At 52.6% G+C, this 26,607-nt stretch overlaps 2 protein-coding genes across 5 annotated transcripts in view; both read right to left on the bottom strand.

Annotated features, from left to right (window-relative positions):
• BCL11B (BCL11 transcription factor B) overlaps positions 1-26,607 on the bottom strand; it is a 91,102-nt gene that overhangs the window by 38,737 nt on the left and 25,758 nt on the right. For 2 of the 4 annotated variants that reach the window (XM_059057140.2, XM_059057141.2), the window contains exon 3: positions 12,613-12,828. The exons of the other annotated variants lie outside the window; for them this stretch is intronic. In XM_059057140.2, the coding sequence (XP_058913123.1) occupies positions 12,613-12,828 (216 nt within the window). The remainder of the gene's footprint in view (positions 1-12,612; positions 12,829-26,607) is intronic. 4 annotated transcript variants of the gene reach the window in all.
• SETD3 (SET domain containing 3, actin N3(tau)-histidine methyltransferase) overlaps positions 26,580-26,607 on the bottom strand; it is a 206,915-nt gene continuing 206,887 nt past the window's right edge. Inside the window, exon 14 of the transcript XR_010839410.1 lies at positions 26,580-26,598. The gene's annotated coding sequence lies outside the window, so the exon portion shown is untranslated. The remainder of the gene's footprint in view (positions 26,599-26,607) is intronic.

Genomic DNA, 26,607 nt, shown 5'->3' with positions numbered 1-26,607 from the left:
CACCTTTCAGATGCCAGCTGCGGCCGAAGGTGGTATAGTATAACAGGGACAGTTCTAAAGTCTAATCAAGTGGTTAAGGTCCCTGAAGTCAGACTTGCCTCAGTTTCCAAATGTGTAAAATGGGGATCACGGTGCCTTCCTCACAGAGCTGGGGTGAGGGACGCTGAGGATGGAGCCCACGGTAAGCATTTAGCAAAGCACCCCTGTCAGAGTCGGGACTTGAACTCAACCGTCCAAAGGCAAAGCTGGCACCCCCCCACCACACTCTCCTGGGCAGGGCACCCACGGGACTGGCCAGATTTTCCCGACTGGGAACTGTGGGCTCCCTCTGAGATTGGGGTGGGCCAGGGGCCGCAGTCTCCCCGAGAAGGTACTGAGAAGGCCAGTTCATCCCCAGAGAGAGACTTGCCCTCGAAGGCTTCAGCGGACCTCAGCGCTGAAACATGATCGCACACACCGCAATCCAGGAAGAACTGCAAAGTTCAGGGAAGAAAAATAATCAAAAGTGTCTCCACCATAAACACCCAGCACTGGGCGGAGGTGCAGGTCGGGGAGGGCCTTATTCTGTGCTGACAGCGCTTCCACACCACCACCACACACACACACACACACACACACATGCATACATGCACACACTCACATATACATACACACGCATGCATGTACAGACATATAGACACATGCACGCACATATAAATACACTCACATATACATACAAAACACACGCACACGCGTATACATACACATGCATGCACAAATACACACATACACACAAATATACACTCCGATATTAACATACAAACACACAGGGCCTCCTATTACAGGGTCTGTGCCAGGCCCAAGGACCTGGCAGAGGCAATGGGAAAAACCAGGGAGAATATTACATGAGGCGATGTTTTGCTCCAAATGAAAAAGCCATGGAATGCTTTCCCTCAAGTCTTGGTTATTTCTTGCAGGTCCACTCAGACCTGGCTCATCACAGCCTCGCCCAGAGGGAAGCCCTGACCCTCCTGGTCCTGGAGTTAAACCAGCTTCCAGCCTCCCAGTGGACCAAGTGTGGCCACAGTCAGGCCGCTCGGGGACTATCCTCCCAGCAAAGATGTGCACGGCCAAATGGAGGTTTCCTGACCCTCTGACCGCCCCCCCGTCCCCACCCCGCTCCACAGGCGGCTGCACCCTGACTTGGTGACATCACACATGTGCATCTTCCTGAAAAGATGCTTGACGTCTTAGAAGATGCAGACTAAAAATACCCCTGGCTTCTCAGAGCCGGTTTACAAAAATAATTACATTTTCTTAAAAAGAAGTAGATTATAGGCAAGTATGTGTCCGGCTATTTTTAGCTTCTATTCAACTCTACTAATTTTTTTCTCATAATAATCATTGCAGACTTTTTTTTTAAAGCCACCCGCCTCTCTGTTAATAATTGTGTTCTGGCACGGGGCACGGAGGATTGGCAGGGAGGGCACACAACCTTCCATAAACCATGCAGGTCTGAGTGCCGCCCAAAGGTGACAGCGTCTGAGAATCACCGAATTCCTGGGGAAAGGAACATGTGGCCATTCCATCGGAGACCAGCTCCAAGTTCAACCCACCACACATTTGGGGGACTCCCCGCACGCGCCTGAATCTGTCCCAGACCTCGGGAGTTCACAGAGGGCACCGAACTGGGGTTCCTGGCCTGGAGGGGCTCACAATCCAGGAAGGGGTATGTCGTGGGTTGAATGGCGGCCCCCCCGAAATGAAACCCCCATAACCAAATCCTTAGAATCTGTGAATATGAACTTATTTGGAAAAAGGGTCATTGCAGACATAATTAAGTTCAGAATCTGAGATGTCACCCTAGATTACCCGGGTGGGCTCTAAATCCAATGACAACTGTCCTTTTAATTATCCAGGAGAGAAAACAGACCCCCAAGGAGGAGGCCACGTGACCATGGAGGCAGACACGGGAAGGATGCGGCCACAAGCCAAGGAATGCCCGAGCCACCAGAAGCTGGAAGAGGCCAGGAGCAGATTCTCCCCTTCAGAGGAAGCACAGCCCTGCTGACATCTTAGCAAGGTTGGCATGCTGACCCCCAAGCAGAGGCAGATAGGAGAGGCTCAGAGAGGGGCAGCAGAGGCCCCGGGACACCAGCCAGCTCTAACCTTGCCCCCAGGTGTCCCCACTCTAAATACACTTTCTGCTGAACTGAACCCAAATCAACGCCCTGAGGACACAGCAGGAAGGAAAGTGAAAACTGGCCATTTGCAAAATTTTCTTCCCCTCAACTCTCAAGCTAGTGAAATGTTTAGCTGACAGCCAAACACCAGCATCTGGGAGACGGGGCCACGGTGGGGAAGCATTTACAAGAGAGACTGAAGTTCGAGCCCCTGCAAGGAACTGAAGACGCTGGCCCGTGACCAGGGCCACGAGCACCCAGTCTGAGTCAGCAGGGGCCCGTTCTGTGCCGGACACTCAGGCCTATTAACCACACAACCTGGGCCAGCTGCTGTCCACGTCCCTGAGACTCGGGGTCCTCAACTATAAACTCCAACGGTCAGGTGAGGACACTGGGCCCCTTGAGCCCTGCTGGCAAGGAATGTGAAACGGTGCAGACACTGCGGGAAACATGCGGGCAGTTCCTCACTGAGTTCAACTTGAATTACCGTATCATCCAGCAACTCCACCCTGGGTATTCACCCGAAGAACGGAAGGCAGGGTCTCCCCCTATTATGCGTACACCCACATTTCCAGCAGCACTATTCAGAGTAGCCAGAAGGCAGAAATAACCAGGGTCCATCACAGGATGAGTGGATCAACTCGGGTCCAGGCACACAATGAATGTTACTCAACCTTCAAAAGGAAGGTGTAACCTCTATGGGAAAAGAATCTGAAAAAGAATGAATATAGGTATATGTATAACTGCATGGCTTAGCTGTATGCCTGAAACTAACACAACATTGTAAATCAACTCTACTCCAACAAAAAATAAACATTATATTTAAAGAAAGAAAAAGGAAGGTGATTCCGACACATGCTGTAACCTTGAGGTCCTAATACTGAAGTGACACAAGCCAGACACCAAACAGACCGTGATTCCACTCATAGGAGAACCCCAGAGTGGTCAGACTCGTAGAAACAGGAAGCGGGATGAGGGTTGTGGGCTGGAGTGGGCGGGGGTGGGGGTGGTGAGTGCGTAATAGGGACAGAGCTTCCATTCGGGATGACAAAAAAGCGCCGGTAGGCTCCCCTGGTGGCGCAGTGGTTGAGAGTCTGCCTGCCGATGCAGGGGACACGGGTTCGTGCCCCGGTCCGGGAAGATCCCACGTGCCGCGGAGCGGCTGGGCCCGTGAGCCGTGGCCGCTGAGCCTGCGCGCCCGGAGCCTGTGCTCCGCAACGGGAGAGGCCACAACGGTGAGAGGCCCGCGTACCGCAGAAAAAAAAAAAAAAAAAAAGTGCTGGCGATGGATGGTGGTGATGGTAGCAGAACAATGTGACTGTACTTAATGCAACTTGACTAAAAAGGGTTAAAATGGTACATTTCATGTTTTGCATAGTTTACCATGATAAAAAAAAAAATTCCAGCACACACAGGCTCAAACCGCTGCGAGAAAGAATCGGTGCAGATGATCGTCTGCAGCCCGTGCACACAGTGGGCCCTCAAGCAGTGGTTCCCTTTACTAGTAAAGCAAGAATAAAACAAGGCACTGGTTAATAAAGCACAAGGAAATTCAAGACGAGGGCGCCTGCATCGGAAAGCACTGCTTACGTACAGCTCCAAGGGCGACTCAGGCACCCGGGGGCCTGGCCCCACCAGCCATTCCTCACCTTTATGAACAAAGGTGATCATTAAAAATGTCTGGACTTATGAAAAGACTCCAACTGCCCCTGTCTCTTCAGGTAGTGACTCCGTTTTTGCATTAACCTCCCTGGAGAAGTCCCGAGCCCTCGGATCCCTTCCCTTCCGCTGAAATCGTAAAACACAGGCTTTCTTATCACCCTGAGCGGCTCTGTGATTCATAACTTGCTCCTCTCGCTCACACCTGCCGGGTAGAAGGCCAGCAGGTGGGCAGTCTGGGAGCCAGAAAGCAAGAAAAGGAGCAGGCTGTGGTTCCCAGACCCAAGGAGACCTGGGTTCAAATCCCACCTCTGTCGTCTACCAGCTGTGCAATTTCGGGCAAGTCGCATCACCTCTCTGGTCACAGTCTCGTCACCTGTGAACTACAGGATAGGTTGGCTTCCTCAGGGAGAAGCTTCCATGTGTGGGAAGGGCCCTGCAGAGAGCCTGATGTACAGTGGGGACACAAAAATGATGACCAGACCATGAGCCGGTGGCCCCCTGCTGAGTGGGAGAGGAAGTCACGGTGGATGCATAGCCCACCCTGACCACACACCGTGGCCACGCCCCACCCCCACCCCGGGCTCTCGGTTATTATTAAATAACACCCAAGGAGAGGGTGGGAGAGCCGGGCAGGCTACGATCTCCCGCAGGTATAACGCCGGGCGGCCCCAAGCAGATAAACCCCACACAGAGGGACCCCTGCCCGCCAAGGGTGTCTTCCCATCGCTTTTTGGATTAAATTGGCCAGCCTTGATTATGTTTGGATAAGCTTTATTTCATGGTTTAGACTATCCGGGTTTGATTGTGAAATATGTACAGTACGCAGCCCCTCTGCCCTGACTGGCCCTGGGGTTTGAAAAGTCAAGTACATCTTGTTCCTCCCACCAAAAAAGCAACAAAGAACACCTCCAGCTGCAAGGACGATGAAAAGTTGGTTTCTCCTGAAGGAGGAGAAATCGCTTCTAGGGAACTGTGTAGGAAGATGAGATGGGGACAGCATTCCCTGTATTTCTTCGGCTTTTGCTCTCACAAACATGAACGCACCTTTTCTGGGTCTTCATCATCCACCAGCACCTAGAGGGCTCGGCCAGCCCAAGCACTGGGAAGACCAAGATAGGGATTTAAGTCAACCTGGTATGTGAAGGAATTTGAGGTTGATTTGATGAGAAAAGCTTTTCCCATGCTCCAGGCCTCTTCTTCAATGTCAAAACTTCCCTCTGGTGGTCTGAGGGTCCAGAAAAACTCTGTGTCCCCGCAAGTCACTAACAACTCAGACCCCTCAGGGGCCAGCCGGGGCTCACTGGGTCAGCAGGACCCCTCTTGGCAGGTACCCACACCCCCATCTGTCAGTGACCCAAGCCTTGGAAGAAGCCTGTCCCCTCCGCCAGCCTCACCTTCTCCATCAGGAAAATCCCACTGGCCCTCGGGGGCCCTCCCAGCTCCCACAAGCCCAGTTGTTTAACTTCCTTTAAGCAGAGAAAGGCATCACGGAGCGTGTACCTCGCACTCTGTGCTGCCCCACTGCCGTGAGCTCCTCTAAGGCAGAGACCCCAGGGAGCTCATTCCTGGATCCCTGCGTCCAGCCCAGATCAGGCACCAGCATGATCGGTGAAGGGAGGAAGACGCAGGGCGCTCTCCCAGGATCGTGTCCGAATGTGGTCTGGTCTCTCACGGGTGAGCTGCTTTTCTGTTGCCCACGTCTGAGCCACCAAGCAGCCCAACGTGAAGCCGGAAGGGAGAGCTGAGAACACGACTTCACAGCTGGCCAGACCTGAGTTCCGATCTCAGTTCTGCTGTTTGTGTGCTGTGTGACCCCCGGGACATCGCTTGGCCTCTCTGAGCCCCAGTATCCTCATGAGCAGAAGGATGGAGCTGGCTCTCCTTACAGCTGTTATGACGACGGGTGACTGAGTGAGGTATGCAAAGTGCCCAGGACAGTGCTGGGAACTAGCAGGCCCTTTAGACACAGCGGCACGTCTTAGGAGCAGTGATGGCGGTGGGCCTTCCCTCCTCTTTCATTCACGCTAAGAAAACCTCCCAGGCAGGACTTTCAAAGAGACGGCAACCAAGTCATCATCGAGGTACGGGGTACCCAAGGCTTTTCAACAGCACAGCCTTCTCCTTCCTGCCCCCCACGCTTCCCTTTGCCTCTGCTTCCCCCCGTGCTGGTGATCAGCAGTGGCCACCCCAGAGTGGAGGCCCATCAGGGGACCCTCCAAGGCAGGGATCAAGAGTGGATACTTCTAGTGACCCCATTTCCCAGATGGAGAAACTGAGGCTTGGAGAAAGAAAGCAGCTGGCCCAGGGTCACATACTGATACCCGTGCACCTTGAGAACAAGGGCTAAGCACGGTCCCATCTCTGGAGCTTCCCACAATGCCTGCAGCTCTTCTGCCAATATGTGTCCACTGTGGCATTTAAGCTCAAGCATAAATCCGTGCCCAAGAAGAGATGGCGCCACCAGCGATCAAAGCCCAACCACAGAATGTCTCACACCTGGGACGCACGGAGGCAGGTCCCCACTGCAGATGGCAAAACTGGGGGGCCGAGAGGCTAGGTACAGGGCTCCCCAAAGCAAAATTTCTATCCGTTGCCAAATCTTACTGCACGTTTCACGAGGAATTTCCTTCTCCAGTTTTCAATATGAACTCAGGAGGGGCAGTATAGCCTGGTGGGCAGAGCTGGGGGACTCGGTCCAAGCCAGCTCCGCCCCACACATCTCATGGTCTCTTCCCCACTCCCTGCCTCGGTGTCCCCATCTAGACCATGAAGGGGTTGGGAGAGATGATCTCTCGGGGCCCCCTGATCCTAGATCGTTTAGAATTAACTCAAGCCTTCAGGTCACCAGACGTGGACCCATTTCTGGACCATTCCATCCAAGCAGAGGGCGCACAGCCTCCTCTGCCCCTTTCGGATTCCCTTTCAAGCTGCAGAACGTGGTCGCCTTGCTCTGAGATCTCTGATGTCGGTGGCCAGTGCTGGTTCTTCACATCCACTAACTGCTTTAAAGCGCTGCACCCAGCGCTGCATTAAAAATTAATTACACATGCTATTTTATTTGCCAGTGCATAATGTAATGAGCGCCAGCTGTGCTAAACAGCCAAACTCCTTTTTAAGACAGCTATAAAAAAAAAAAGAAAGAAAGAAAGAAACTGCACTTCCAAATGCCTCTCCTGTCAGAGCAGAAAAACAGCAACATCTTGTGCGGATTTGAACAGAACTCTTTGATTTAGCTCTGCCTTCAGAACGTCTGAAGGGCCGGCTTGGAGAGGGAAACGAAATCTGGTGAGGCTGCACCGGCCTCCAGTCCGGGATGTTGCTGGGACCCCCCTTTCATCTAAGGACAGTCATGCGGGTAGGTGCCCCTGCCCCCCCACTAAGCAGCATCGCACTCCTTCTGGGCCCCAATCCCCGTCTGGCGCCCGGTGGTGCTGGAGGAGATGCGAGTCTGCAGCTCTGGTGGACAGGGGACTTTTCTGGAGTCCACCCAAGCCCTGCCACCCTCCGTCCCGGGAGCCTTGCAGCTCTCCATGGCCTCTCCCGGCACTTCCTCCAATTGCTGAAGGAGGTGCCTGGGTTCTAAAGGCAGGTGGTCAAGGGCAGCCTCTGCAGCAGCGTGTGATCCCAAGGAGCCAGCAGACACCAGAACAGACTCCAGGAACCACTGATAAGCTGGACCACCAGCCCCTTGCACGATGCAGACACCGGCGCAGGGCGTACAGATGACTCTTTAAATTTTTAATAACTCCCCTGAAAGCCCTTCCTCCACAGCGATCCAACCACCATGGCCCCTGGGACCTGGTGAGCCCAGAAAGACCCCACAAGGAATGGGACTTTGCAGAATCAGGAGAAAGGCAAGGGCGTGTCTGGAACCTTCCCTGAAAGAGTGCTTCTGTCCACCCACGCTCACCCACACTCACTTCTCTTCTTCACCCCATACTCACCCCTCCCTCCAAGGTCTCCATGGAGGCCCCCACGCCCCACCGGAGCGCCTCCGCACCCCCCGTCCCAGACTGGAGGCATGCAACAGCAGGGGCCTGAAGAGCGTTGCCATCTTGGTCCACATCGCCCTGCGGCTGCCCACTGATCCTCCAGTGTCAATCAAACCCAGACCGAAATGAAACTACGGCTTGCTTCTTGTTCTGGTATGAAATGTGCAAAGCACAGACCATATCATTAACATAAAACTTCCAGAAATAAGACCACTTTCCAGACAGACTGTATTAATTGCATCAGGCTTCCACAGCTAGGGTGGTCTAAGCTACGGCATCCCATTGGAGGGATTCGGTTATAAAAATCAACGCAAAATGAACACTGGGATATAATTGAAAGAGGAGAAAACAACAGATTCTACTGTGAAAGCCTACTATTTACTTACAGGTATTCTTTTATCTTTATTGTCCCTTTAACCCATGCCAAGAAACCCCAGACTAGTTAAATAACACAGCAAGCACAATTTCAGTAGAAAAGTAAATTGAATTTAACTTTACAAGATTGCCCTGTGATTTCAGCATATACTAATGACTGCAACTGACTCCTTCTATTAAATCCAAACACTTCACTTCCCCGAGCCGGGATCCTGTGCGTTCTTGCTGAAGACCTTGAACTTCACGAAGCGCATGTATTAATCATTACGGCTGATGACCATTTGTGGCTTTTAAATATGCAATGAAGTTTCTCGGTTCCTTTTCCACTTCCCAATGCTGGTGCATGATCTGAGCCAGCCAAGAGGCTAAATGCCTTTAAGAATGGAAACTAGGGATCCAGCTTGATTCCAAACAGAGCCGAGCAGGTAATGATATAATGATGTGAAACCCAGCCTGCTCATGCATGAGTCAGAATGTCTGGAGGGCTCGCTCAGCAAGAGGCATTGTTTTCAGCACCTGGCGTGTATGACCTCAGCCAGTCCTCAGAACAAGTCTTCAATGACCCCCATTTTATAGTTGGGGAAACTGAGGCAGAGGGTGGAAATGACTTGTCCAAGGTCACAGAGCCATACAGGACTGAGCAGCCTTCACCCTGCAGTCTGAGACTCTGAGGACTGCCTCCCAATGGTAGAAACCTCAGAATAGGGAAGGGTTCAGGTGTCCAAAGCCCAGTGGTTCTCTGAACACCCCACCCCTGCCTTGGGGACCCCCGCCAAGTCCGGTACCGAGGCATCCCTAGCATCTCAGTAATCAAAACTGATCAATATGTTCTGCTTTAGAGATCAATATGAGGAGCCTCGTTTTTTTTTTTTTTTTTTGCAGTACGTGGGCCTCTCACTGTTGTGGCCTCTCCTGTTGCGGAGCACAGGATCCGGACGCGCAGGCTCAGCGGCCATGGCTCACGGGCACAGCCGCTCTGCGGCACGTGGGATCTTCCCGGACCGGGGCACGAACCCGCATCCCCTGCGTCGGCAGGCGGACTCCCAACCACTGCGCCACCAGGGAAGCCCGAGCCTCGTTTTTAAATGCTACGTATGTACCACACACACGTGTGTATGTGTATACATATATGTGTATATATATATATATATGTATACACATATATGTGAGTGTGTGTGTGTGTATATATATATATATATATATATATATATATATATATATATATATATATATATATATTTACACAAGGGGAAGCTGAGGCCCAGGGAGGGAAATGACTTATTCAAGGTCACCGGCCAGGTGGAGTAAAGGCCAAGACCACAGCCTTGGACTTTTGATTCCCCAGGCACCTTGGAGAAGTTCCTATGTGGAATTTCTCAGGGAAGAAATTTCAGTTTCCAGGAACACCCCAACTCAACAGAGTCAAAAAGCAAAGGGGACCCCTCCTTCCCACTGTGGCCGTCAGAAGGAGATCTGGGGTTGGGGTCCTGGGAGACGGGGCTGTTTGGGATGCCGCCGGCCGGAAAGGTACACAAACACACATACCTGTGTGGTTTTCTCCCCCATAATATCACATCCTTCTATAAATAACCTCAAATGCATTCACGGGCCTGCAATTAACCTGTGTGGAACACGGTTACACCAGGGCTTTTCCGTATTAATTTGAAGAGAGAGGTTCGGTGCATCCTGGTCCGAAAAGGGACAGAACAAAGTAAGGACGGCGGCCCCTTTCCATCTTTACAGAGGACCGCTTCTTCCTAACTGGTTACTGGGAATTTAATGACTCCATTCAAACTACTAATTAAACAGGCACTAAAAACACGTTAGCAAACAGCCCAGTGCCAGGGACAGAAGCCACAAAGGGACCAAAACCACTGGAATAGGATATTTTCAGGTACTGAAACTGACCTGAAAATACGATGCCACAACCTGGTGCAGGCTAATTACCGCAGACCCACTGATGAAAGATCAGTGCCCGTGATCAGGGTAGAGCATCGGAAGCTGAGAGTCGGCCCCTTAGCAGGTCAGGAGGACAGGTCCCAGGGACCCCAGGAACAGACACAGCCCCACCTCACCCCCCTCCCCAGCACTGCCAGCAAGCATAGGGGCTGCTCACGGGCTCTGAGCCCTCACGGCATCAAATTCCAAAATTGAAGAAAGCCTCTAAGCCAGGGGAGCCAAGGCCAAAGGTGAAGCAGGTGCAGGATGAGCAACCCAGTATCAACCCCCACCCCTGCCCTCCATCCCCTCCCTACAGGTCCCCACCCCCCCTCCACCACCCGGCCCACCAGACTGCAAGCTGCAGGAGGGCTGGGACCTGCTGTCACGGACCGTACTGTGGTCTGCACAAGAATGAATGAACGGGGAGCTCCCCGGCGGTCCAGTGGTTAGGACTCCACACTTCCAGTGCTGGGGGCTAAGGTTCGATCCCTGGTCAGGAAACTAAGATCCCGCAAGACGCGCAGCGTGGCCAAAAAAAAAAAAAAAAGAATGAGTGAACAAATGAAGGTGAGCCTCATTTTCTCATCTGTAAAGTGGGGACAGTAAACCCACCTCCTAAGGTGACTGTGTGCATTAAACTCAAGAATGCACACAAAACGCCTAGCACAAGGCAGCACACAGTAGGCCCTCAACTCAAGGTCCCTACGAGGACGCGGGTGGCACAGTGGCTGAGAGTGACTGGGTGAGAACATCCCCAGGATGTAGGTAGAGGCACGTGGCTCAGCGGGAAGAGGGGTGGCCTTGTCCAGAGGCATCCTGACACCAAATGCCAGCTCTGCAACCTGGGCCCAGCCACTCACCCGCCCCAAGCCTCTGTTTCCCCATCTGTAAAACAGGGGTGTAACAGCTCCTGCTCGGCACCACAGCTTCTAAGCAGAGCCAGAAGTTAAGCAAAGCGGAAAGTTAAGCAAAGCCCCAGGCACTCCACTGCCAGGGAGAGCGTGTTCCCGCACCACAGAACTTAACCAAGTCCAGTCATGAACACTCAGGCTGATCTTTGACAGTACGGCCCCCCGAGTGGTTGCCGGGCTGCAGCACTAATTACAGGAAGCCATTGGAGCAGGGCAGCCACCCAGACAGAGCAGGCGTCCCACACTCAGCAAGCAGGGATCACGGCACAGACCTACGGAGCTGGGACCGGACGCCCAGTCACCGTGGGCACCCGGGCAGCCCGCGGCAGGGAGCCGGCTTCTTTGTAAGCTGTGCAGATTCCTTCCCAGGTGATTCAGTCTTTGCTTTGTGCGTTCAAGGCACAAACCCAGTACCTACGATGTCACGATCCGTCACAGCAAGGGGTGCTGAAGGCTGCAGGCCACCCCACCAGCAGGAAGGCCCGGGGAGCTCTTGACCCTGGAGCTGGGCCGCCTGTGGCCCTCTGCAGGGCTGTGGCTCTAACAGGAACCATCCCTTGGGACAGCTTCAATTAAAAGCAAAACCCGCCCAATAAACATAGTTCTCCTTTTACCACTCGAGTCAAGAGAAAGCAGGGACGCACAGAAGCTGCCCCGGCTCGGCACCGACCCCCTCCTTTCCGGCCCCTGCGGGACATTCGCCACCACCGGTGTCTGTGTCAGCATCCCGGTTCCCGTGGCCTCAGAGCTTTTTGCATCAGGCTCCACGAAGATACTGGGCAGGAGAGGCTGGAGTGAGAGGTCCCTGCCTGCAAATTCCAGGGACCCCAGGCCAGAGCAGGAGTTTGGGTTTTGTCTGGGGAGGGAGAGGGGATGTAACAGAGGGCAGGTCGGGGCGGCACGCTGAGCCGTCTGCCCATCTGTATAACGGGCAGCCGCGCTGACCCGGAGCTGGGCGCTCAGCCCCGCCCCCGCCCCCTACCCCCCACCCCGAACACACCCCACAATGTTTCACTCCCTCCCAGAGCCGAAGCTAACAGGCTCCTTCAGAGAAAACTTTTTTCTAAAAGTTAATGGGCAACACATTCTCGCAAAGAGAAACTCAGCATTTTGGACGGCTCCAGGGATGTACACAGACAACCAAAGAATCTTCTCCCAGCCGTGAACTGGGGGTGAGGGTACCGGCTGGGGTTGGGGAGAGGGGGCGGCAGAAGAAAACCTCAGATGTTAAGCGTTATCCAATTAAACTTTAGCTCAACAGCCCAAAGAGATGAAATTTGGAGGCTGAGGGAAGGCGTTCTGGGAGCGAGACCTCAGAATGGGTGGAGGCACGGGGCGGGGGGGGGGAATCTCCTGACCAATGGGGACCGGGGCACCCGGGAACAGCTCTGTCGACATCCTTCGCCATTTCCCCGGCGCCTCCCCAGAAGTGCCTTCCGGGGGGGCAGGTTGCACGTCTCCCCTGGGTCCCCACCTTGCCCCAGCCCACCTGGGAGAGGCAGCCGCCAGCCCTGCCCAGGGCACCCCCGCCATCCCCGGGAGCCCGCCCCCACCGCGGCCGTCGGTTACCTGACAACTGACACTGGCATCCAAAGGGAGCCTCCGTCTGACCCTCACCCTGAGTCCCGTCACCCGAGACAGGGCGCGCGCTGCAGCACGGCGGGGGGAAGCAGGGCGGTAGAGCGCCCAGGGCACGCAGAGGTGAAGTAATCACAGATGTGTGAGGGTGGGAGGAGGAGGCAGCTATGGGGGCCGTCGCTGGCAGCTGGGCAGGCCTGCACGGCCCTGGAGAGAAAACAATAGAAAAGGCTGGTCAGTCGGACCCTGGACTGGGCAAGGGCTTCAGGGTGCGGAACGGGGCCCGGGGCAGAGGGCTGCAGGCTGCCCTTCCGGGGTGGGAGGCTCAGAGTGACCCCCCCACCGTGGGGGGCTTGGCGGGGGTGGGGGAGGGGCATGCAGCTGGGACCCGGGCAGGGGTCAGGGGTCAGGGGTCAGGGAAGCGGGTGGGGCCTGAGGGGCTCCTGCGTCCTCAGCTGCCAGGTTGGGCTGTCTCGGGACCAGACTTCCATCCCAGTGAGGCCTAATGCCGGGGCTGGGACAGGTAGGAGCTGTCGGGGGGGGCCCTGATCCCAGGAAGGTCTCCCCAGGTGGGGACTTCTGGAGTGTTCTGGAGCCGACTCCATTTGGGGATTTGTTTCCCCAAATCTGGGCCACCCCCCTCTGGAAGCCCCAGGAAGTTCCAGGCCACCACTGTTCACTCTATCAGGATGGGCTGCTGGTGCAGGCCTCGGGCACCTCCAGGCCACCTCCCAGCGCCTGGGCACCGCTGAGCCTCCAGCCGGGAGGACCCCCAGCCGGCCCACGGTCCTCAGCAACCGACACCTACACGCAGCACCCAAGCCCCAAGGCCTGTGGCACAGCTCTGAAACCCCTCCCCGAGAAAGCCCTGGCACCGCCCAGCACCCCGCTTCACACCTCCCCGGAGTCTGACAGCCACGGCGCAGGGCCAGGGGCCTGCCTGTCTCCACCAGCCCTACAGCTCGCCCGGGCTCCCCGGCAAGGCCTGCGTTTGATTTGGCCGTTTATCTTAAATGGCTAAGAGACCACCAGGGCAAAACATTTGTGTGAAGCCCTTGCCAAAACCACAAGTGAAGAAGCCCAAATTCCCTGGGCAAATAATTGAGCGGAGAAGCATCAGACAAAAGGAAAACATCAACAAGATGCCGGGCAGCTGGGCCCCGGGCCGGCACTGCCAGGGATGCCACCCCTCACCCCCATGCTGTCAGTGCCCCGCACAGGTCTACAGGGACGGGGATCTGCCCACTCTATGGCCCCCATGAGGGAGTACCCCGTCCGGAAGAGCCACAGGGCCCTGCAAGCCCACCGTGAGCCAGCAGCCTATCAATCTTGATCGTGAGTGGGCTTCCCAGCATGCCCTTGGGGGCAGGGCTCAGCAGACCCACTGCACAGGCCAGGAAACTGACGACGTGGCTGCAGAAAACTGCAGACAGAGGCAGCCAGCCCCACCAAAACCCCGGCTGGTTGCCTGGCTCCAGAACCAGGGCTCTTTCTCTGTGCCCCCTGTCTCTCCAAAACAGGTATTATCCAGGACGGGGGGCATTAGAGCATTTGAGGACCACTTGCACACGTCCTGCCAAGAGGCCAGCGCTAACACCACCACCAGCACCTGGCCCCTCTGGGCCAATGAAGACCTTGTGCTAGGCTAGGCTCAGGGCCCAGGCCATTTCTGAGCCCATGACACAGCCCTGGAAGGTGTGGCCAAGACCTCACGCGCTGTTCCAGCCACAGACACTGCACACAAGGCCAAGCCCCAGGTTTGGTGCAGGCCCTCAAGAAAGGTCAGCACCTGAGACCAGTGTCGGCCACCTCCTCCTGGAAGCCTGCCCTGGCTGGCCCTTGCCTGAGACTCCCCAGCAGTGGACACGGCATGTTCGTCCTTGTCAACCACGTCAGCCCCACTTCACACCATGGAAGCCTCCGGGTCATCGTACCTGTGACAGCGGCTTTGTGCTGGGCCCCTACCACAAGGACCTGGGCTCACTTCACCACAAACGCCCCACTCGGCAGGGAAGGCCACCCCCCATTCCACAGGGGGGAAACTGAGGCTCGGGGAGGTCTGGACTCGAACCCAGTGTGTCTCCAAAGCCTGGATGTGCCCTGCCTCCGCCTGGGGCTGCAGCTGGGGTGGAGTTACCAGGGCACCCCAGAATCTGGAGGGGAAGGGTGGGAGGGAGCCTGGGGGTCCTTGGGCCGAGTCGGACCTCTGGAGGTTACAAAAAACAACTCCGGGCCCTCAGGTTCTGAGTGAGGCCACAGCACAGCCACCACCGTTTACCATGGCTGAGAAAACCAGCAGGATGCCCAGGTAACCGCTGTCCCAGGCCGGAAGGGCGCAGGACCTGTGTGTCCATGGTTGGGAGGAAGGACCAAAGGGCGTGTCTGGCCGCACCCCTCTCCTTCTGGAAAGGTCGGGCTGAGCTAGGCTGTAAAGGCAAAAAGTCATCCTCCAACTCAGGTAGGGCTGGGGGGCTGGGCCGCCCCCTGGAGGGGCTTCTGAGTGGCCTCATTAGACTTCTGGCCTCCATGAAGCCCACCTGCTCCAAGGACTGGCTCAGTGGACGCAGGGGAGAGGGCAGCAAGGCTCAGGAGCTTCCGATCCTCAGCTGCCCACAGGGGACCCTAAGGGCGCTCTCAGAGGACCCTCTGCCCTGGGGGAGGTCCCCTCAACCCAGCCGGAGTAGCTTAAACCAGAACCCTGCCCCAAGGTGGAACTCCAAAAACACTCTTCTGAAGCTGCAAAAGCCCAAGGTGATGCCAGGAGCCAACTATTGTACGATGACAGGAAGTGTCCAGAAGAGCAAACCCACGGAGACTGAGACGGAATGCAGAGAAGTGGCCGCCAGGGCCTGGGGAGGGGGGCCGGGGGAGTAAGGACTAAAGGGTAGAGGGTTTCTTTGGGGGGATAATGGAAATGCTCTAGCGTCAGATAGTGTGACAGCTGCACAACATTGTGAACATACTCAAAAACACGGACTGCACACCTTAAACTGGTGAATGTTACATTATGTGACTCTCATCTCAGTTGTTTTTAAAGCCCAACGTGAAGACTGGCTCTGGCTGCAGCACCTGTCCCTGGCCACCTCCCAGCCCTGGGGTCGGCTGCCTTGAAAAGCACAGCCAGGGAATCCAGAACGCACTTGACAGAGGACTTGAGACCCTGTGATGAGACTGTGCACCTAAACACAGAGGCAGAGGAAGCCCAGAGCACAGAGGCTACGCTGCCTCGGAGAGAGGAGAACGTCCGAGAGAGGCCCACATCCGTCTCCTCCTCTGCCATCTCCTGGCCGCCGTGACCCGGGCTGAGTCACTGTCTCAGAGCCTCGCCTTTAAAGGAAGGTCAGGACACGCCTGACCAGAGCCAGGCTTCTAGTAAACACCCAATAACCGTCACTATCCTTCATTTATTTTCCATTCTGGAACTTTCCCTAACTCTCTATGGGTCCTCCCCACAGCATGGCAGCAAAGGCCACCACCACCCGTCCCCACAAAGCCCTGAAAGGCACTCCTTTAAAAAGGCACTTTCTTTTAAGATCTAGGCTGGCTCCCCTCTGGAACTGGAACAGACACACGTGTACCGAGGTACGTAGCAGAGGGACGCCAAGACGCCACCTCAGCTTTACCTGGGATCCAGGTGGCTTAAAGATAAAATCCTGGCTGGCTCGATTCCTTACCATGGAAGTTCACTTTGGTTAAAGGAAAAAGAAATAAGCAATGGCTACATATGTCATCTCATTTAAGCCCAGCAGCCTTCCTATCAGAGAGCCATTAGGACCCTCCTCTCACAAACAAGGAAACTGAGGCTGGGTGTCCAACACCAGAAGGCTCAGAGGGCTGAGCCTCTACCTCTATGCAATCCGTACAGAAAGGTACAAAATGACCAAAATTAAGACCCCTAAAATGTTTCCTAAGCTCCAAATCCGGGTGATTTTGACTGCCTCCATTCTGCGGGAGTCTGTAACCACCCATCTCCCTTCTAGAGGGGCCCTGCAGATGGCCCTGCCCGACTGTGCACACATGCGCGCTACCCAGCAAACACGCCCACACCGACTGATGCAGACACAAAAAACTCCCTGGAAAAGCCCCAGCCTGGTTTCCAGGGGAAGGCGAGCCTTTCCCAACGCTGCATCCTCAGTGTCCCCTCCCACATGGGAGGGTTACAGATTCCTAGCTAGCAAGAGGAGCTCTAGAATACACTGTGCAGGAGATGTATATTTTTCTCCCTACTGCTGCCTTTCAATGGATCCATTTTTTAAGCCAAGAACTCCTACTGATGGCGCAAAAATGAGTCATAGATCAAGGAGGGAGACAGACAGGGAGCGAGTGCATGTGAGTGAGGGCCACTGGCAAGGAAACCTGACAGTCCCCGCGCCCCCTCCCCCCATGCCAAGACATTAATTCTCACAAGTCGGAGAAAATTACTATGCATGAATGCAAAAAGCATGATCAGGAGTAATTAACATGGCTTCATATGCAAATTTTATTAATGCAGAAGTACAAAGTCATTATGCAAATGAGACTTACGTCAACTCTCTTGACAAATATTCATCTCTGAGGCTCAAGTTTCTTCCTTTTTATTTATTTATTTAATTTCTCTCCCCTCTGCCCCCACCTTTTTTTTTTTCCTGGTGGTTTGGTTTTTGCGATTTTTTTTTTTTTTTTTGCAGGTGGAGGGCAGGTAGTGCTGGCGGCCACTTCGGTGGCAGCAAACCACGAGGTCTGTTTGACAAGTCTGCAGAGTTGTTTTTCAACCAGAGAAATTTATTCTTGCATTGTTGACTTTTTTTTTGCAGGGGAGTGCTGCTGGCAGGTACAAGACAGCTCATAGGAGAAGAGGAAAAAGTAAAAAAATTAAAAAAAAAAAAAAAAAAAAAAAAAAAGCTCTGGGCAGCAGGCAGCCAATCAAAACGCCAGAGCCTGTAATGAGGGCAATTGATGGCTGTTTGGCTTTTACTGCAGGGTAATGAACTAGACTCCAGTCTGAGGAGGGGGGAAATATGAATATTCATGAGACTGTGCTCCTGCCTTTGATGATTAAAGAAATTTTTAATATTCAAATAAGCACTTGCCAAGTGATTAACAAAGAACATGCACGCAGAAATATGGAAATGGGAGCCGGGAAAGATTTGAGAGGCGAACAGACTGCAGGAAAGGCAGCCCCAAATTTCATAAACAAGATAGGCAGATAACCCAGTTCACACACGGGCAAATAAAAACATTTCTTTCGATCGCTTAAATATTTTGCCAGCTACTTTGTCTTAGGGATGATAAAAATATTATGTATTAAGTGGGAGGGGGTAGCAGGGAGGGAGAGAGAGAGAGAAATCACAGGAAGTCAAATGCTCTGCTCACACTGAAGAATCCTGATTCTAGCCCACCTCCCCACACCCCGATGGGAAATTGGGACTCCTGGTTTGCGAGAGAGAGAAGATGGAGGGAAGCCAGCTTAGACTCGAAAACCCAGTGATGGAGGTTCTGACCTGCCTGTGTGGGGCACTGCGTAGTGGGGATGTGGCCTGGGGTTGGCATGTCCGCAGCAAGTGGTCATTTGTTGATTCGAGGCTGGTCCAGAGGCCCAAAGGCAGGGGACCATGACATCTAGAGGTGGGGGGGGGGGTGATTCTTGGGGCCTCCAACCTGGAGAGCTCAGGGCCTCCTCTGGACTCAGACCCTGGTCAAAACACCTAAGGAAAGTGGTCACAGGGAATAACAGGTAGATCTCGAGAATGTGAGCAGACTCAGACTCTAGCATGGGGTCCGGCCTGGGCCTCTGCAGGGCCACCGAGGGAAAGGGCTCCCTCAATCCAGCAGCCTCCATGAGCTGTCTGCTAGGGCTCCTATTTTAACAGCTCCACCACGGGTTCACGGTGAAGCACATAATAACAGTATTAGCTAGTAAACCGATCCTGCGGTTAAAATACATCTAATTAGCAGCCGATGACATCCATTTTGGCAATTTCCTATTTGAAAGAAGCAGAGCGCTACCTTAGAGACAGGCAGTGAATACTTACCCAATAAACCCAGGCCTTTCCGTCATCCATCTCTTTCTCTCTCTCTCTCCCTTTTTTGCGGGGACTGGGGAGGGGTGGGTAGAGAGTGGGGAGTGGCTGAGACAGCAGGAATAGAGAAGAAAGATTCTAAGGGGTCTTCTTTGTTACTCAATTTCCGAGCTACAAGGGTCCTGGGGGAGGGGTACTCAAAAAATAAATTCCTTCACTCCACAGGTATTATTTCATGTCTCTTTCTTGGTTTTTCATAACCAAGCTCTGGGAAGCAGTGAAGACTAGAACTTGTTTTTCATTTCATTCTATGTGTGTGTGTGTGTGTGTGTGTGTGTGTGTGTGTGTGTGTGTGTGTGTGTGTGTGTGTGTGTGTGTGTGTGTGTGTATAATAAGACAAAGCAGAAAGGCAATACAAGGCTGTAAGTGAATGCAGTAAGTCGCCCTGACAACCTGCAAGCCCAAGGTCAAGTCCCCAAGGCCGGCCCCGAGGATGAGTGGGTGTGGGGCATGGCTTGCTCACTGCACCAGAGCATTTGGGGCGCCTAAAAATCCTCTATGGGGAGCTGCGGCTCCCCAAGTCCCATTCCCCACCACTGGATTCACATTTAGTCAGGCAAGTCTGAGCACCCACCAGGGTGTCCCTGGCTGCAGCAGGTTTGGGTTTGGGGGTGCATGTGTAAGGTCCTTTAGAAGAGAAGCAAGGAAAAAAGGAGAAATGAGGTCTCACGGGGTTTGCACAGCTGTGTTTCAAGCCTGCCTTTACGGTCATTACAGGAGAGACAAAACACATAGCTCCCATCCATGTCCGGCCTCTACTGAGGCTGCATGCTGCAAACAGCAGCCCTCTCGCCTGCCTGGGAGGGTGGAGATTCCGATGCAGGTGGAAGGGGCTGCTTGGCTTCCGTCACTGCAGCCTGGGCCTGGCCGGGCTTAGGTACACCGTGGGTACCCAGTGCCGGGCAGCAGGAGGGAGGAGCCTGCAAGAACATCTCTGGGCTTAAGGCTAGGTACACTTGCCACTGCCCCAGTGACCATCCAGAAAGCACCCAGAGCCCTGGGTTAACACCAGGGCATCTTCCTGCACCCACACTCTCAAGCAGGCTTGGCCACCGAGAGGAGGCCAGAAGCACAGCCCCCCCGACACCCCGAGCCTGGCCACCTCCCCCCGTGCGCCTCCCACCTCCTGTACCGCTCAGATCTGTCACGGTGAATCACCGCTTCAACTATTTTTTGCTCTGCAGTACGCGCGGCACATTTAACGCATCCCAGGAAAGGGAGAGGCGAGGCGCAGGAACAACCTTGCCCCCAAAAAACACCACCACACCCGCTTTCCTCCTTCCACCGGGGCTCGAAAAGGCAACACCCTCCCCGGCAGCTGCATCTTGCAATTAGAAGCAGGCACACACGCACACCCCCTGGCCAGGTCCAAAAGCACCTGTTCCAATGACTACCAACCACAATTTCCTCAAGATGCAAGCAGCTGAGATACTCCAGGGCAGCAGATCCCCTTTCCTGCGCCCTGAGCCAAGGATCAGTGAGGCTACATCACAAATTCCAAAACCTTCCCCGGCCCTTCCAAAAGGTCCAATAAGGGAGCAGAGGAAATTTCAGGCACTGCCGGGGAGGCAGGGTGTGGCTGAACCATATTCTGTGAACCATTTCGGGGTAAGATGGAGGCAGCAGAGCAAGTACTCGGGCTGACCATGACACCCCCCGTGGACACCTGCAGGAGAAAGCGCACAGCTTCAACTCTCCTTTTGCCGTCTTTCGGGTTAATCCCTGGAGCTCTCTGAACTGCTGGGATGCCAGTAAAAACACAATCACTTGTTCCCCAGCCGGGAGGTGAGGCCTAGGCACTGTGGCTTCGAGACACACACCGATAAACAGGTATGAGTCCTCTGGGATGACCTCAGCAGGAAGGGTCGGCCAAATTGGGGCCCACGATCCTGGAAGAGGCAGGCCTGGGGCCAACAGAAGGTGAAACCATGCGTCTCACTAGCTAGAAAACTGTATGCATGAACATCTATTATAGAGAGATTGTACATATATGCATACACACACACACACACACACACACGCATGCATACATCAGCAATGTGGGCATGTTAAAATGTCTGCATGCATTCCACGCAATCTATAGAGGCCAAGGACAAACCAGAGTTGACAGACTCTGTGAATCTCACCAGCAAAAACAGCCGACCAATACCTAGCAGAGGAATTTCCCCTTTCCCCCTGATTTGGGCCTTCTGATCAGAAGCTGGGTAGCAGCTTCAATCTGCAGCAGTCTCTGCCCTAAAACACAATGTATGCAAGATCCTCGAGGAATCTTCTCCCGGACTGCATCAGGAGCCACAAACAGTGTAAGCACGTATCTTCACGAAGCACCCCTGGGCAAAAAGCTCAGTCTATACGTGGAAGTCCGAAGCTGGTTAAATCGTCTGGATCTCAAGCGGGAAGACTTTGGAACTTGGGGTCAGGACCCTGCAGCCCTTTCCCAGATGGCCAAGCTCCAATGACCAGCTTGGCCAGGCAGGCCTTAGACATGTCCCCATTCGTTTCAGCCTGGCGGGAGGGGGGAGGGGGAAATCCACAGTCAAGGACAGAAGTCACGTGTCACATGAAGGGAAATACGCCAGGAGGTGATCCTTCAGATTTGGTGCCTACAGTGAGTTTTAAACTAAGGGCATATTTTTGTTTTGTGTCAGCATCCACTGGGCCTGGTATCTGAGGGATGCCTGGGAACACTGAATCCTGACATTTGTTTACAGACTGGTGAGTTCGCGAGTTGTCGTGATTTGCAGGTCCCACCAACCCCAACGCTGGCTTTGCCATGTACAGAGTATGCAGTGGAACCACAGGACAAAGTCTGAACTATGAGAATCGCAGAGAATTAAGAACGAAAATAAGGCAGCACGGCCAATGAAAAGAACATCAAGCCGTTGGAATGCCCAGCAAGGTGCCCAGGGAGGAGGTTACGCTCATGACTCAGTCTGAGAGGAGCAGCGGGAAAAAGGATTACAATCCCAGGTGTTGACGGAGTTGTGGATTTGAGGAATGTAGAGGTATCATCCACCTCTTTTAAGATCAGACCGTAAAATTCTACCTGGGCAATAAGGGAACCCGCAACCACCAGGGCCAGTGGAGTTCCTTGTTTTAGATGGACTAGAAATTTAACTCGATTACAAGGGTGTTTTAAAAAATAATAAAGGAAGACAGGAAGGAAGGGAGGGAGGGAGGGAGGAAGAGAAAGAAAAAGAAGAAAAAACATCCAATCGGATTTAAAAACAACAACAACACCCCGCTACAGTGTAAATGCATTTTTGGGGTTTAGTTGCATTTATTAGAGTTACATGCAACTGATCTCTACTATTGTAATAAAAAACCCAGCTCTCTCCTGCATTTTGTTGTTCATTGAGTCTTCTTTTTCTCCTTTCATTTCTTTTCACCTTTCGCTAATGGACATATAAAACACTGAGGTTCAATGCTTTGCATCACATAAGAACAAAATATTTCTACGGCCTCTTTATGTTTCTAAGCCAAGTCTGAAATGTCACTGACTAAAACACACCGAACAGGCCTATAATTACTTTCAACAAAATAGTTCCTTTAACTGACTTTTCTGTATGTAGATGGCATTTCATATACATATTGTGAGCCTTCCTTTCAGCGCAGGTAGCATTGGATGGCGAAAATCACAAATGTCTCTTCTCGGGGAGCCGTCTGACAGCCACCTTCTTACTTCTTTTTCAACGTGAAATCATTTTCCCTTCCTAACACACCAACAGTGACGTACAGTGTGTGCACAACAAAATTTGTAAAAATTAACACTTCGCCGGATTAATTTAATAAAGAGAGTTAGCACATTAACACCAATAACATTGCTCCTTGCGATTCAGTCTAGCCGCGTTGCCGGTGTCGCTGTAACAGGGGTTTACATTCAGCTGAGGTTTACACCGCCATTTAATGTAATTAAAGAAACCGATAGTGCAGGTCCTATTCCCACTAGAAATTGGGGGAAATCAGAGCACGCTGACTTTGATTTTGTTGTAATTTTCTTTTCCCTTGGCTCTCTCTGAAACAGAGCTGATGCCCTGGACCTCAGACTGAATGCACTGCAAAGATTCCCTGATAAGACCCGCCTAGCCTCCTGGAAGCAGCACCCAACATTTATGTGCCATTGTTTTGATTTTGAAACTGTTAAAAAATTTTTTTTAAATCTCTAGCCTATATTCGGCTGTAATTCTCTGCCCAGCAAACAGCATCACATCGTGAAAATGACTTTTCAGATACCCCCAAACAACATTATGGATAAAAACCCAAAGGAAGGGAGGCCTCCCGAGCTGTTCTTATATATAAACAACGATAAGTGTAGCTAGAATCCCAACAAGCTCCAAACCCCAAACCTGGACAAGAATTGAGCTATCACCTCAGACGATGATCACAGCAAGCACTTGCTCAGGAGGCCTTCGAAACTAAACAGACACAACACCAACCCGAAAACAGGAAAAAAAAAAAAAAAAATCTTTGTACCACATCATCCAAAATGGCAGAGAAAATTAAGTCTTGGGGCAGAAATGAACCCGACTCAGCTCTCCGGGCCAAGCAAACAAAAGTGAGATGATTTCTAAGCCTGCTCGCCGCAGGTCCCTGTGCTGTGCAGGTGACCGAGTGAGGGGTTTTTTTTTCCCCTTCCCTAAGTGCATTTTAATACCCTTATTCTACAATACATCCTAATTTCTTTGGGGAGAAAAAAAAAAAATTAGTGTCACTTAAAAAACATCACTCTGTTTTGCAAAATCCAGCAGCTTCCTTGGCAGCAAGAGAGGCTGGCTGGCATTTATCCCCTCATTTGACAAAACTACTATTTCTGGGCATGTGCTCAAAAACAGGTAGGAAGCAAATGCTGAGAAATAAGGAAGTAAAAACAGCCAACAGATTTTTCACTACCAAGAGCGCCAAGCGTAAACATGATTTATTTAGCTGTGTTTAACGTCTGTCCTCCACACAGCTACGAGACCACTTGGGTTGAAGGAAGGGTGGGGAGGAGGGGACAGAGTCGGGGGGGCGGGGAGCTGGGGGGGCCAGCAGGGGACCGTGGAGTGGGGGGCGGCCCTGGACAAGGACTTTCTGAACGGCTCCGGCTCCGTTCAGAGTTTTAGGAGAACAAGAATCTTTAGCCCCCAAATACATGCATGTGTCAAAAGAAGGCAGCAGTAATCCGCTGGTTAATTAACGAGCTGCCACTAACAAAAGATGGAAAACCCAGTTCATACAAACAATATTTACATGGGAGCTGCGAGATCCTGGCCCCAGCCCCCCACACTTGCCTTCCTCTTCTGCAAACCACGTGGGCTGGGTGCAGGGAACGGCGAGGAGGCCCTCCGGGTTGGGGGGGTTCCGAGCTTCCAAGTCCAGGGGGTAATCTCACTGCCTTCCCTGCCCACCCTTGCATGCCCACGTGGAATTGACTGAGCTCTGTATTCAATTAAGGAGCATCAGACAGCTTCTGGCTCCAAGCCTGCGCCGACACAGGCTACGGGACCTGCCCTGCCTCCTCCGCCCCCCCTCCTCCAGCTCCCACGCCGATGCCAGGGAACTAGGGGCTCCATCGCGTCCCCCATGGAGAAGACGGCGTGCCACACTCCCCCACCCCGACCCCAACCCTCAAGCCTGGGGTCTCGGCCCTCCTGGGGTGAACCGACCACATACGTAAAGAAAGCATCCGTATTTTCCAACTAGCAAAAAACTAAGCCAGAGGTTTGGGGCCTTGCCAGAAGTGATTCCTATTAAAAGTCGAATTCAAGTCATTCAGCATTTGCTGGAAAAAGAATCCAAGCCTCTTCAAAAGAAAAACGGCAACAAAAATGTAAGACGAAGCCCCAACAGGACACTTGGGGCCTCCCATTTCCCCTGTGAAGGTACCATTTCAGCGTAGCCAGCTGTGTGCTCAGTGGGCATAGATGCCAATTTTCGTTAGCTTTGTGACACGGTGGTATAGCAAACCGAGAATTTCCTCACCAGTCTGCACTGAGTTCCTTCCTCACCTGCACTTAGCAAGACTGTGCACTTAAAGGCTGCCTGCTGTATGCACTCCTCCCCCAGCACAAGTCTACACTCCCTTTGTTTCACTCCTCTCCCGGGGCCAGACACCAAATGTCAGGAAAGATACCTTTTCTGGTGTATTCAGGTCAAGGACAACAACGCTGTATTAGGATTCTGAATCACGTGACAGTCCCCAACAGTAACAAGGAGCTGAGGGAGAGGGGGCAGCTCCCTAAAATGAATGGGGATGGGGAGAGGTGTTTCCTATTGGTATTAGGTTCCTAAATTGGAAACTCAAGTCCTGCCCCTCACAACCCTCGTAAATCTGCCAATGCTTCCCCCTCCCGTTGAAAATGACAAGCTACACAAGTAGCTGTTCCATTCCTTTCCTTTGCAAATTAGTCACCCTATCCCCATGGACTAATAAACAAGAACAGTTTACGCTTTGATGGTGTCTTTGCAATCAGCAATTACTTCACTCCTCCAGAATGATGTGTTTTCATATCTGGATGGCAGCAGAGCATAAACAATTGGATAGCCCCATTTTACAGATGAAGAAAGGAAGAGATGAACTGGTTTGCCCTGCGCTTTTTAGGAACAAACCCATTTCAGACTTGCAGGTCCTTGCCTGCGTCTAGGATGCTTCAACACGGCCCCCGGCACAACAGCAACAGCTAATACCGATCACAAGTCTAACCCAGACTCAGGTACTGCCTGGGAGGCCATGCTCATAGAAAATCCTCTAAGAAAAATCTAGATTGCCCACAGAAGTAACATTGAAGATGCTTAACTGCACCTCTGGAGGAGGCCTCCCCGGGACCCCTTTGGCTACCAATGTCATGGGTATTTCTACAGGATCCAGCGAACAAAATCCCCTGTTCTCAAGCAAATCGCCAAAACATGGCTCCTGATCAAAGAAAGGCTAGTCACCTGTGCCCTGCAGACCTGTCCCACAGCTCAAAACAACATGCCACAAAAGCAGCCCACCTGCCGCTCCGACACTGAAAGGAGTGTGCCCTCCAGAGGAGGGAGAGGACCCAGAGGGGCTGCGAGCTCTCTTCGAGGATTCTGAACGAGAACCTTCCACCACTCTGCCCCAAGGCTTAACCAAAAACTAGCGGGAGAAATCACTCGTAATTTTTATCATTGTTGAGCCGTCAAAATAAAGAAAACAAATAAGGTGGCCTCCTCCTCCTCGCGATAGCCATTAAATCAGCCAATCACACGTTTACCTGTCTTGCAAGCCAAACATGAACAGTCACACCCGCGCGCGTGCGCACACACACACACACACACACACACACACACACACACACACACACCTGGTCTCCAAAAATCCTGAAATGGACATCCCTCTAAAGGAACTGCAGAGACCCAAGAGGAGGCCCCTCGAATACACACCCATAATTAGTGTTTCATGTTCCTTTCTGTAAAGGAATCCGGTAATATAAATATTAATCAAACATGAGAATCTGCCTCTTCAGTCTTGGACCATTATGAGTGTCGGATTGTGATCTTTACCCGTATTTACAGATATTCAAAGGCAGATTCTATCTTGTTAGAACTGTTATAAATGGACGTCTGAGAAATCAACGAGCAAGTTCAGGCAGATATGAAAACCTTCCTGTCCAGGACTGGCAGCAGCTTTGAGTTCCCAAGTGTTGAATTTGTTACCTTTTCCGTAGGCCTTTCAAAAAAAAAAAAAAAAAAAATTGACAAATGCCTTCAGCAGAAAAGCTAGCTGCTCAAAGTTCGGGTAAGCTAAATCTGAGATTTTTTGTGATCAACTCCTACTCAAAATGCCATGAAAGCATTGTTTACAAAATACTTTAGCCTTTGAGAGCACAGAAAGTGCCATATTAATATTCTGTTATGATTTGGGTCAGCCCACATCATAAATATATACGTATATACATTTTTTTTTTTTAATTACCTTGACTCT

Source organism: Kogia breviceps, chromosome 3 (genome assembly GCF_026419965.1).
Source record: "Kogia breviceps isolate mKogBre1 chromosome 3, mKogBre1 haplotype 1, whole genome shotgun sequence".
NCBI classification, from domain to species: domain Eukaryota; kingdom Metazoa; phylum Chordata; class Mammalia; order Artiodactyla; family Physeteridae; genus Kogia; species Kogia breviceps.
Note: the sequence above shows the minus strand (reverse complement) of the source record. Positions and strands in the feature narration are given on the sequence as shown.